Raw genomic sequence first — 13,252 nt, forward strand, 5'->3', positions numbered from 1 at the left:
TCTCTCACATTTCGAATTTGCTAATATTACCAAATTGCCCTTCCGTGTTTTTACTATCGATTATAATAGTAGCCCAATACCAGGCCCAAATTATACGAGCCCGTCTAAGGCCCCCGCTATATTCGATCTTTAATCTATTTTGTACATGAATGTGGGTTATGACTGTACATATTTTCTTGGTTAAGGCCTAAACTTACATAGATTTAAATGTGATAATAAGATTAGTGAGTTGAATGTGTGAAAGAGTTGTGCCTCTTTTTCCGCATTTTTACTTAAAACATGTCAAATTAACGAGTAGTACACTAGTCTTCATATTCACGAGTATTAAAGATGGCTTATGTTGCCATACTGTTTGATACCAGTCTTGAGCTGGGGGTTCATAAACCTGCATCTGATGCCTTCCTCATTACGTTAATTGATAACATCAATAACTTATTTTGGTACCACTAGCTGTGGGTTCTTAATTTTCTCGAATCTAGAAAAGTAAGTGTATTTAAAACAGTTTAGGATGTGATTCAGGTTTCGAATCAATTATATAGTTTTTATGCATCCTGATTAAGCACCTATTTTCATGAACTCATCATGGTCTACGTCTACGTATATATACACATCAACTTAAAACCGAAATTTCGAACGGTCTTTCTTTCTCTATAAACTTCAACTTTTAACTTCTGACAGATACTTTTAAATTCGATCCGGAAAACAATGGAACGAATCTTGGATCTTGAATCGGGTACAATCCATGAGTCGAACAAACCGGCTCCTGGGATGTGGCGTTTTCCTACAAATCCTGATCTTTGTTGTATCTACGGAGTCCCAAACTGCTTACGTCAAGTAAACCCAGAAGCATACACGCCTCACCTGGTACTCATTGGACCTCTTCACCATTCTTTAAAATCTCTAGCTCTCAAGTCTCGCGGAGATATCACAAACACGAAGCTAATGGGCTACTTAAACATGGAGGAGCACAAGAAAGTTTACTTGGTGGAATTCGCACGAAGGGTTGAAGGGACTAAAGCCATTGATGGATTCAGGAGAATAATCGAAGAAGACGAAGATATAATCAGAGCAAGCTATTCTGAATCAACGGCCTGGATTCCATCTTCAGAGTTCGTGGACATGGTTTTGCACGACTCTGTTTTCATACTAGAGCTCATTTTGAGGTTATACGTACAAGGACCAGAGAAAATAGGGGATCCTATCATGGACGAGCCTTGTCTTGCACACACAGTCACTGGAGATCTCATCTTGCTCGAGAACCAGCTTCCTTATTTCATCCTCAAGAAGCTCTTCGATCCAATAGTTTCAATGCTCTGCCCGTACCAAACATTCCGTGAATTAACCGTCATCCATTTTGGACTTCAAAATAAGATTGGAAACAACTCAAAGTTTAGACACTTTACTGATTTGGTTAGGTGTGTCCGCGTGGAGACAGTTCCAGATCATGGTTTTGGGATATTCAAGCCTATGTATGACATGTACAGTGCTGATAAGCTAGACACCGGGGGAGTGAAATTCAAAGCCGTAGAAGACGAGCTGTCGGTCGAGGTGAAATTCAAAAATGGTGTTTTGAATATACCATGTTTTTTAGCTGATGACGATGCAGAGATGATACTTAGAAACATAATGGCACTTGAGCAATGCCATTATCCGTTCAACGCCCATGTATGTAACTACATCATGTTCTTGGATTTCCTCATCGACACCCACAAGGACGTCGACTTGCTTGTCGAGAAAGGTAACCCTTTTACCTTATTAGCTAGGTCTATATGTGTAAGCAATTATGAACTTCAAGTCTTCCAACTCAATATTAATTAAGCGATGGTATATGTAACTGTGTAAGTATGAGTATTGATTTTATGATGGTTATGGGCTCTGTAAGGGATAATAAACAATTGTCTTGGGGACCATCGTGCGGTGGCGAAGATGGTGAACAAGCTCAGTGTGGGAGTCATGCACGATGGCTCTTACTATTCTGATATTGCAACGGAAGTCGTGAAACACTACAACAACAAATGCAATAAGTCACACGCCATCCTAAGGCGCGTGTATTGCAGCGACCTGTGGACAGGGACAGCCACGGTTGCCGCTGCCTGTCTATTGCTGATGACTCTTATCCAGACGGTGTCTTCGGTCATTCCAATTATAAAGAAGTGAATCCCTTACTCCTAAACGCTTATCAGTTTCTTGTTCGATGTTATAGTTCACCCTTTGTTCAAACTACTTAGCTAGATTTGTTGTCCGTTTAATGTATCAATTGTTATGAATTTCTTTGTTCAAAAGTATTGTCAAGTTTGTAGAGTTTGATTCGGAGAGTTATTGCAATGTGAACTGCCTCAATAGTGAGCTGTACGTCCATATACTACTGTATAGTACTCAAATGTCGTATCAATATAATAGATCATACGCCAGACAAACTCAGTAATTAATAATCAGTATATTGACTTTTCGCATTAAATTATATGGTGGACAAATTACCGAGACTAAAAGGAGGAGACGACTCTTTAAAACAATATATGAATAATTTACAAGACTTTTCTATTCACATGCTTTTTTCCTCAGTCAATATCTATAACATCATATTGTAATGATATCCAACTGTACTATACTGGATTAATGTTAATATACATATATAGCAAGTGCGATTTAAACAAAGAATTTATATAGATTTGGGAGCTTATTTGCAAACATAAGATATAAAAGCAAGAGAATAAAAATCGCAATAGGGCTTAACGAAACAAAAGGATCAGACTTTCATCTGAATGTTCATCCCTATCAAATTCACTCTGCAATTTGCATGCATGTAATTTCTCGCTACATCAATAAGATTTTCTTAAGCTAATTTACAAATCACAAGGATAAGATCATCAACCGAAATAAACATATTTCGAGCTTAATTAAACACAAGGACCCAATATATCGTTCCACTTATTATAAAGAAGACCTAGAAAACACACAACAAATGAAAAGAAAGACTTGATCTCGAACCACGTTGGGCTCTGAATCCACCACAAACCTATGTTAATATCTATATATATATATATATATATATATATATATATATATATATGTGTGTGTGTGTGTGTAAAACACCTATGTTAATATATAAAATTTACTATTTATTACTAACAAGTGACTTTCATGTACATGGACATGTTCGTGTGGAAGTTTCCTCAACTCCTTCCCTTCATCCTCATTTACTACTTACAAAGAGGGAAATTTAATTCGAACGTTAAGTTCTATCGTCTTTCTTCTTCCTTCTCCTTCACATTGACTCTCTCCAAACTTTCATGTTATACTTTATCACAAGACAAACTTCAGATTCTAGAGACAAGGTACTTGATTACTTGCGATAAAAACAATGAACCGAAGGTTAAATGTACCGGACACGATTCTTGAGTTTAAGGAGTCGGCTCCAGGGATGTGGTGGTTTCCTACAAACCCTGAGCATCGTTGCATCTACCGAGTCCCTCATCGCCTACGTCGTGTAAGTCCAGAAGCATACACGCCTCAATTACTCCTCATTGGACCTCTTCACCATTCTTTAAAATTTCAAGCCTTCTCTCGTGGAGATATCACAAACACAAAGCTAATAGGCTACTTGAACATGGAGGAGCATAAGAAGATCTACCTTGCCAGATTTTCAGAAAGGCTTAAAGGGGAAAAAACCATTGATGAACTCAGAGGAACAATAGAACAAAATGAAGATATAATCAGGGCAAGCTACTCTGAATCTACCGCCTGGATTGAATCTCCAAAGTTCGTGGACATGATCCTGCACGACTCTGTTTTCATACTAGAGTTCCTTTTAAGGAGTAATGAGCACCAAAGCTCACTCACCAAGAAAACATGGGATCCTATATTTGAGCAGCCTTGTCTTCAGACCACTGTGGACGAAGACCTCATTTTGCTCGAGAATCAACTTCCTTACTTCATCCTCGAGAAACTCTTCGATCCTATCGTTCCTAGACTCAGGCAAAACCAGACACTCCGTGAGATAGTCATCACTTACTTCAGGTTCCAAGGTAATATAAGAGATGGCTCCAGATTCAAACATTTCACTGATCTATCCAGATGTGTTCGCGTGGAGACACTTAAGTCCAAAGAAAAGGCTAAGAGTAAATTCAGATCTTTAGCTGGTCTATTCAAATTTGCCCGCTTGGGAGCACACGGGTCAACAGAATCAGTAAGGAGTCATCCTGAAGGACACGAAGCTTTTCGCATGGAGGAGGAGACACATGGGTCAAGAGAACCAACTAAGACCAAATTCAGATATATAGCTGATCTTTTCCGATGTGTTCCCATGGAGACACAAGGGTCAAGAGATACAGAAAAGAGTCGTCTTGAACGATTCAAGACTCATCGCATGGACGAGACACGTGGTTGTAAAAAAAAAAAAACGAAGCCCCCGATCATCAAACACATGTATAGTGCGGCAAAGCTACACAATGCTGGGGTGAAGTTCAAGGCCGTGACAGATGAGTTCTCAATAGATGTCAGGTTCGAGAATGGTTGCTTGAAGATACCTTGTTTGTGGGTTCCGGATGATGCGGAGATCACACTAAGAAATATAATGGCCCTTGAGCAATGCCATTACCCTTTCCAAGCATTCGTCTGTAACTTCGTCAGTTTCTTGGATTTTCTCATCGACACTGATAAGGACGTCGACTTGCTCATGGAGAACGGTAAGCTTTACGCATATATGTACAAATTCTGTGTTTTGTGTGTTGTATATACCAGTGTTCTAAATTGCAGTATCACCTAAAGTTATAACATCTTAAAGACTTAAATTATAGTGTGACTATTTATCTCTCATAGATTAAAATGATGTAGTTTGTAATTATTAAGCAAAACTAGGCGCGCCTAATTAAGTAAGTTTAAGCAAAACTAGGCGCACCTAATTAAGTAAGTTTAAACGATTCTAGGCAGCCGTTAGTCAGCAATTTATTTAGTTTCGTCTAATTTTTATTTTTCATTAGCTAAAATTTTAAGATTTGACATTTTTAAAAAATTAGGTGATGCATAAAAAGTTATGTTGATGCATATATATATATATATTTATATGCTTTGTTTTGCTTACTTATGCTTTGCTTAGAACTTTTCTTGAATAATCAAAATACTAATAGAAATGACATGGTATTTTGTTCAAAAAAAACAAGAAATGACATGGTATATATGGTTTGTGAAAGGGATACTAAACAACTGGGGGGAGAAGAGTTCGGTGGCCGTAGCGGAGATGGTGAACACACTCTTTTCGGGGGTGGTGGAGAGTCATTCTTGCTATGCTGGTATAGCGTATAGAGTCAACGCCTATTATGAAAATCCATTCAACAGGTCACGCACGATCCTCGGTCGCCAGTATTTCGGTAATCTATGGAGAGGTACGGCCACCGTCGCTGCCGCGCTTCTGTTGGTGATGACTCTTATCCAGACGGTAGCTTCGGTTATGCAGGTTATGCAAAAGTGAACGTTCTTTTCACTTGCTTGGACGACTTCGTTTTCATTCTCTCCCGTTAATTCTGTCTTTTGTGTTTTAAATTTTTGAATAAATTAGGCATTTCTACCATTTCCCCTCTCTCGTCATATGTGTTTTAATAAGTTAATTTATAGTCATGTCACAAATCACAATCTATTACGAAGTGTGGGATTTTATTCCGAGAGTTTTTTTTTTTTTTAACAGTGTTTAGAAATGTGTAGATTTTATTCCGAGAGTTGTAATAATGTTGTATCCAGAAGCTGTTTTGCTCAAGACTCGCTAATAATAAAGCCTTTGAATTGAAGGACCCTTCTCCTAATCTTTAACTTTAGTTAATGATTTATTATATACTTATGTGGATAGGGATCTTTGTTGCCATTCTCAGATTTTGCCTTTGTTTCACTCACACAAAGGTTAGTTATCTCTCTGTCTGTTTACGGATTCATCGTCTTAAAGAGAAAGAACAAGAAACTCTTTTTCTTTAAGGACTAAATTTTTAATAACTAAGATTAACTTTTACAACATCATACAAGCATACTTATATCGTAGCTTAGCAACACACACTTGCCACCCATACTTTAGATCATCATGACTCTTAAGTTCTAACACTTGCACATCTTATGCTCTTAGCAAAACATTTTGTATGACTCAATAACATTGTGATGTGTGAAGTTGTGGATTTTGATCCGAAGCATTGTGAAATTTTGGTTCTATGTAGAATCATATATATGTACATTTCGTCAATCTTGAGATATGATTTATTGAGAAAAAACTTTGATCTTAAGAAAGGAAACTAAGACAGAGCGCATAACCTTTGAACAAACATACACGAGAGGAATCTACCAGATTAGCTCATTCCATGATCGTCTCATAGTGAATCCGAGCAGAGTTTTTATAGCTCCATCTGTTCATGATAAATCATCCGTCTCTGCAAAACAAAATAAATCCCAAAACCCTGCGATTCAGCAAGAAACAATATTTGATCAAATATGTAGTTAAACCCTATGAAGAAACAATGGCGTACCGGTGATTTGCTTATCCGGAATCTGAGGAGTAACCCCCAAATTCGTTCTAATGTTAGCTCCAAGATCAATCGCATCTTGAACCTGAAACCACAATAGTCACCATTTCATCAATCTCTCACACACATACACACACACAAGAGATAGATAGAGAAGTCAATGAGTTTTAAGGAGGATCTAACCGTGTGGATCCCTGTGGCGCGGACTAATGCGACGGAGCTAGTGGCTAACGAGCCGACGAAGAGTGATGCGACGCCGAAGGCTTTGAGAGGCATTAAACGAATGTCGCCGGCGTAACCTCTCCGGATCAATCGCACTCCCCACATGATTTGAGCTCCACTTCCCAATGCCCACCACCAGTGAGCGGTTCCATCCAACAAACTGCTCTCTCCGGCGTCGTTCCGTTCCTCCATTTTCGCCGTCGAATGTTGAAAATGGGAATCCGATTGCGATTTGCGAGATTCCTATTTCGTCGTGTTGTGTGTTGCCCCCTCTTCATTTCACTGCGATCGTTGCAAGTTCAGTGGGTTCAAGTTTTGGGCTCACCTTACGGCCCACGTACAGGATTTAATGTAAGCCCTTTTCAAGAGGCTATATTGTATATCCAAAAGGCGCGCGTTTTGTAGTATTTGTCATCATCACTCATAAACGTATTTAGCCTTTAAAGCTCTTCTTACCGTTTGCGCATAAAAAACACTTTAAAATAAAATAAAAACATTTGCTATGAATTAATTAGGAAATTATCTATTACTTAAAAAAAAAAAAGTTAAGAGACATCGAATTTGGGTAATGGTGTCACGACTCACTACATTAATATTAAAAAAATTAAAACTTTATGTCGGGCCGAGGAAAGATTTGGCATGGCCCAGAAAAAAAATGCTACATTCAACCATCCTCATCATGATTTTCTTACAATATAATTGTATGTTTAACGGAAGAATTTAATACTACTAACTATATATATAATATATATATTACTTTAAATTATTACTACATTACACATTACATTATATCCCTACCATTGTTTGTTGCATTATATTATTTTGTTCTTGTTAATGAACGAACGACAATCGTGATTTTGTTGATGTCAATCAAAATTTTACCTTTTTCCGTAGAGTGAATGAATATTTCAACGTTGTGAGACTATAAACATTGAATATCACCATCATCATCATCAATAGACTTGACAATTGACAGTATTCATCAATTTCAATGTTGATCAACAACGACAACAACCACAGAAAAAACAAGATAAATGTGTGTACTACATATATGTGTTCATAATTAATGAAGTAAAACACTTAAAACCAAAAATAGAAAAAAGAATTAAAATGATAGCAACGAATAATGGAGTACACTGTTCAATGATTTAGTAGGGAAAGGTGGTGTTGATTTTAGTAATTCAACATCATTATTCAAATTAAAAAGTGTTTCTTAGTTATAATGGCGCCGAATGGAATAAACATATACTATATATGTAAATACATTCGCATAGCGGCATAGGTTTAACGTTATATTGAACATCATCAGACCCATCAAGAAAGAAAAAACAACGTATACACTATAACAAGATTGCTTAAGTATTCAGTAATGTAATATTGTTTCTTAGTCAGTAACAAATTTGACATATAGAACTATCTATAAATCCAAAAGACCCCTCTTGGAATAATACTATATGGTATGAGTAATAATTGATGAAGCGTAACGTAAAGGAACCGTTGAATTAATAACGTGATACTCGTGGTTAAAAGAAAAAAATAATAATTAATTAACTAATTAAATTTATTGTTATCGTGTATTCCAAAGTTTCCAACGTCCAATTAAGTTAAAATTAGGAATTTGGGTACATATGTCTATTTACTGTAAAGCACAAGTTGGACGACAACAGAATACTTCTATGTACTACTTACTACTACATATTTAGTCTATCTTATTTTGCTTGGTACGAAATGAAAGTCTTTTTTGTTTTTGTTTTGTCGTCATCAGCTTATAGAGAGGTCATAGTTTTCTTTAGCTACTTATTGATAAAATATGACGCCACGCAATCCCAAATCGTAGTTGATGGGTTATGTGAATGTGACATACATGCATGAGTGTCCGTCCATATATTACACTAGCGAATTTGTCAAATAAACTTTCCCATTCAACGATTGCCATCTAAATTGTTAATCCATTTTAGTTTTTTTCTTCTTTTTTGGTTGTGAACAGGGAGAGTATTATAATTTGATCGTAAAATATGGAGACACCATGTTTTCCTTTAATTTCACATGGAGGGTAAAGCTTACTCGATTAAACATACGGACCCATTGTTATAACGAAATAATAGTGATTTATTTTCCTTCTTAATATTTAACGAAGTAAGAAAAAAAAAACAACTCTGAAGAATATATTAATAGCAGCCCACTTCTTCAGACTGCAACATATTACTTTTAATTTTAAGCTCTCTCTCTAGTCTAGTCTCTTCTCTTCTCTTCTCTCTAAAATGGAAAAACAAATCAACATAGAGAGTAGTGAAACTCATCATCATCACGACAACAATGCTTCCGTTATAACGACCTCCAACGTCGCAGCCGCCTCCTCCTCCTCATCAGCTGTAACATCTTCTTCGTCGGAGTCTTGGACGACTTCCTCCAAAAGATCGTTAGTGCAAGACAATAATGACGCCGGAGGAAAAAGGCGGAAGAGCAACGATGATCACAAGAATCCGACAACGTCGTATAGAGGAGTGAGGATGAGGAGTTGGGGGAAATGGGTGTCGGAGATTAGAGAGCCGAGGAAGAAATCTAGAATATGGCTCGGCACCTTTCCAACGGCTGAGATGGCAGCTCGAGCTCATGACGTCGCCTCTTTAGCTATCAAAGGCAACTCCGGTTATCTCAATTTCCCTGAATTATCCGGTTTGCTTCCTCGTCCGGTTAGTTCCTCTCCCAAAGATATACAAGCTGCAGCTACCAAAGCCGCCGAAACAACCACGTGGCAAGAACTGGCCACCGATGAGAAACTAGCAGAGCCGGAAGCTGATGAGCTAAGCCATTCTTCTGAGTTGTTAATGTCTACTACTACTACTACTACTACTGCTGCTGCTGATCAGTCCTCGACTTCGAGTAGTTTCGTGTTTTCTTCGGACACGTCGGAGACTTGTAGTACGGACAAGGAAAGCAGTGAAGAGACGTTGTTTGATTTGCCGGACCTTTTCACCGACGGGCTGATGAACGGAAACGATGCGTTTTGTTTGTGCAACGGCACTTCTACGTGGCAGCTTTACGGAGAAGATGTGGGTTTTCTCCGGTTCGAAGAGCCGTTCATATGGCAAAATGACTAAACCATCCTTCACAACTTGCTTACTAACATATAGTTTTCTTGATAAAGAACATATATTTAGTTCCAATAGATATATATATATATATATATGGTATGTAACTAATCTTTTTCTATATATATCACTTTTATTTCCTTTTCTGGTTTTCTGCATTTAAGTATGGCTATTTTCAACATCTATATTGTGTTTCGGAATCGAAGAGGTAAAGCAAAGTGACAAATACAAAGTAAATAATAAGTGGAAAGTGGCAAAAACGTAATTTAAAACGTACACAGAAAAATAGGCAAACGTTTGTTGTTGAAAGTGACACACTCTCTCATAGAACTTTTAAGCTTTTATTCTGTATTCTCTCGTTGGACGACGAATGTTAAAGATTGTCGACAGATTTGACTTGAAGAGAGACAAAGCATCCACTTACGGCTCACTCATATATGTATCAGTGATATCGGAAACCTAACTAATTAATCTCTCTATTTTTGCATGTCTACATCGTTAATTAAGTCTATATATAACGTACATAAAGTTTGATTAGTATTTAAAATAGTAGCAATTTTGGTAGCTTCGATATATCTTTGACTAGCGATCACTGTTTTCTAATTGTGATGTGACTAGTAAAATTTGATTTGTAGTAGTTTTTAGTGGTTATCTAGTAAGTAAAAGTTTTGGTTATGATTAATTATGTTACTAGATAAACGAATATCCATTGACAAAATCATTTGTTATGTTAATCAAAAGGATATTATCAAGATAAAGAATATTCTACCGAAAGAAATTGATCAGATGACCTTGATCCCAATCCGACTGGTTCTACTAAAAATTAACACAATACATACGATTCTCTTGTTTATATAGCTGCTTAATATATACAGAAACCTATTTAAGGTAATCCAAATGAGATTAGCGCAGGCACCATGTATATATATATATATGCCATATTTAGTGTGTGCGTCATTGATGAGACGATGATTGCGAATTTGAAAGCGAAGAGGAGACAAGCTTTTGAAGTAATTATCGCTTTATTATTATATATGGGGTGGGAATATAACATGACTCACATGTTCATCATTGCTTTTTTTCCTGTTAAAGTTATATAATAAGTTAATAACCTTTCACTTTTTTTTTTTATAAAATATTTCTATTTTTCTCTAATTTGCGTTAAAAAGGTGAAAGGATATATGCTAAAACAATGGGAATGCTTTTGCCCAACATCTTACTTTGTCCACTGTGTGAGGCATAACACGACTGTTATGGATTCCCAAACACATTCATTGGATCCATTAAGCATAGTACTAATAGTAACAATGCAATATTCCGAATACTATAGTAAAAACAATTATAACAAAATTGCACATTAATAATATTATCTGTAAAAAAGCCACCAATCTTTTAAAAAAATAATTAATCAGGCACAATAAGAAACCAAAACGAAACAATTAGTTTTTTTTTTTTTTTGAAACAAAACGAAACAATTAGTTAAAAAGAAAATCCGTAATATATCTAAATACATACAGAAACCAAATGTCATTCGAATGTCATGCGAACATATATGTATAATATTTGTTTCGAAAACGGAATTTGACTCCGGAACAGGAAATATATAGGTGAAATTCTTAAAACAAAGCAATTATAGGCATATGTATATTCTTTTGGTAGACTTATTATGAGTTGTTTCATTTCTTTCTTTTTTGTTTAAGTAGACTTGTGAGTTGTTGAGGCCACTGATTCTTTAAAAAAAAAAAAAAACATATATAAAGATAGATAGTGGATGTTAGTGTGAGCTCACTATCACATTATGTCTATTGTCTACGTACATGTTTAATATGCCGAGCAATTGTTGTCTACTTATTCCATATTCCCATTATGTTAGGGTTTGAATTCAATGTGTGTGTGTGAGAGCCTCAATCTATTTGACTGTTATTTAAGTAATTATAAATATGATATATACATGGGTTTTAATTTGGGTTCTCAGCCGTGAGTGATATACATGCTTAGTTAGCTCACACTTACCTAATCTTTTGTAATGATGATCTACTTCTTTTTTGTGGAAAATATTCTGATTATTGTGGATGTGGAGCTATGCATATCTCTATATCCGTTTCCATGCGAATCACTTTGGAGTTTGGACATCATTTTTTATGGAAAAGATTCTGATTATTGTGGTACAATATATATATACGTTTCCATATATGCGAATCACTAGTTTGGAGTATGGATATCACTACAACAACCTAATGCTTACAAATTACAAGGAGCTGAAGTAGTCTTTTGGCTTCTTGCATTATATATGCACAAAAACTAGTCCAAGTATCACTATAAAAAACACATGAATAAGCTATCGAATAAATAAATGATTAAAATAAAAGTAAAATAGTTATTTAAACATTCGATCTTTATCTTTGGAATAAAGTGGGCAAAAAGAAAAGAAAAACAAGCAAATCAGAAAGAAGAAAAATGAAAGCAACAGCAGAAGAAAAATAATATACATTTTCATATTTGTTCACTTAATCAACAATTTAACATATATAGTTTCTACTCACATCTCAATCAAAATAAATGAATAAATAAAGGAGAGCATGTAGAAAGCTAAAAGATTGAAACCTAGTTGGAAATAATGAAAGAAACCTATATCCCCTACACTAATCTCGTTCTAACAATAATTCAGTAAGTTAAGAATTATTTAACGAAATATTTTATGTTATAGTAAATTTTCTCCGGCCGGCTCGGCTCTAGTCCATGTAGTGTGTGTATGTTTGCGTGAAGCAGACATCGACATGTTTCAATCGAGTTCTAGATTCATCTCATCACGTGTCTTGTTCATATATATCATATCTAAGTAAACTATACATAGACAAATCTCAAATTAAGATGATAATGGTGCAACTATATATCACATATTCCTCATGATCCTCGACAAAATATAAAGTAAAGAACATGTTAAAAAGTTAAAACACATAGATCGAATAATTAAAAGCTTGCTAAAATTCTTTTTATGTTTGTTTACTAAATTATCCATTAAAGTCTTAAACATGTTATATTTGAGTAGGTCGGATATGAATCTAGTCTCCAAGTGTACATGATCTCCAATATTCAGGATTTTGTAAGAAGTTAAAGAATATGAAAAATGTGTTGGCCTGATCATGAATATTCTTAATTCTATCCACAAAAGAATATCGAACATGAGCTGAAACAACAATTGATGAGATAATAATGGAAACTGATTATTTTGTGATGTCCGCTAAGGATGAAAATCAAGCCCGTTGGGCTTATATCCATTATTTTTTGTCTTTTGTCTTAAACAGACGAACGACATCGTTTCTAATTATTTCGGTTTAATTAAACCCGTTGGACGAAACGATGTCGGTTTAATCATTTCTGACCCTCTCAAAATTTTCTCACGAGTGTGGTTTGACCTGTTTCCCTTCCACCACCAAAGCT

General features: G+C 35.8%; 4 protein-coding genes across 4 annotated transcripts; 3 read left to right on the forward strand and 1 right to left on the reverse strand.

Moving 5' to 3' along the window:
• Nucleotides 1–705: 705 nt before the first annotated feature.
• Nucleotides 706–2,157, forward strand: LOC17886573 (UPF0481 protein At3g47200). Its single transcript, XM_006293221.1, has 2 exons — nt 706–1,738; nt 1,883–2,157. The coding sequence occupies exons 1-2, from the start codon at nt 706–708 to the stop codon at nt 2,155–2,157; spliced, it is 1,308 nt and encodes a 435-aa protein (XP_006293283.1).
• Nucleotides 2,158–3,361: 1,204 nt separating this feature from the next.
• Nucleotides 3,362–5,780, forward strand: LOC17885812 (putative UPF0481 protein At3g02645). Its single transcript, XM_006293026.2, has 2 exons — nt 3,362–4,685; nt 5,190–5,780. The coding sequence occupies exons 1-2, from the start codon at nt 3,362–3,364 to the stop codon at nt 5,465–5,467; spliced, it is 1,602 nt and encodes a 533-aa protein (XP_006293088.1). The 3' UTR covers nt 5,468–5,780.
• Nucleotides 5,781–6,141: 361 nt separating this feature from the next.
• Nucleotides 6,142–6,981, reverse strand: LOC17884720. Its single transcript, XM_006292022.2, has 3 exons — nt 6,681–6,981; nt 6,501–6,582; nt 6,142–6,404 (listed from the first exon to the last, which is right to left on the reverse strand). The coding sequence occupies exons 1-3, from the start codon at nt 6,909–6,911 to the stop codon at nt 6,385–6,387; spliced, it is 333 nt and encodes a 110-aa protein (XP_006292084.1). The 5' UTR covers nt 6,912–6,981; the 3' UTR covers nt 6,142–6,384.
• Nucleotides 6,982–8,801: 1,820 nt separating this feature from the next.
• Nucleotides 8,802–9,925, forward strand: LOC17885158 (ethylene-responsive transcription factor ERF035). The gene has a single exon (XM_006291581.2). It carries the CDS (start codon nt 8,981–8,983, stop codon nt 9,818–9,820), a length of 840 nt encoding a protein of 279 aa, XP_006291643.1. The 5' UTR covers nt 8,802–8,980; the 3' UTR covers nt 9,821–9,925.
• The last annotated feature ends 3,327 nt before the right edge of the window (nt 9,926–13,252 follow it).

This window comes from Capsella rubella, unplaced genomic scaffold (genome assembly GCF_000375325.1).
Source record: "Capsella rubella cultivar Monte Gargano unplaced genomic scaffold, Caprub1_0 scaffold_5, whole genome shotgun sequence".
Taxonomy (NCBI): domain Eukaryota; kingdom Viridiplantae; phylum Streptophyta; class Magnoliopsida; order Brassicales; family Brassicaceae; genus Capsella; species Capsella rubella.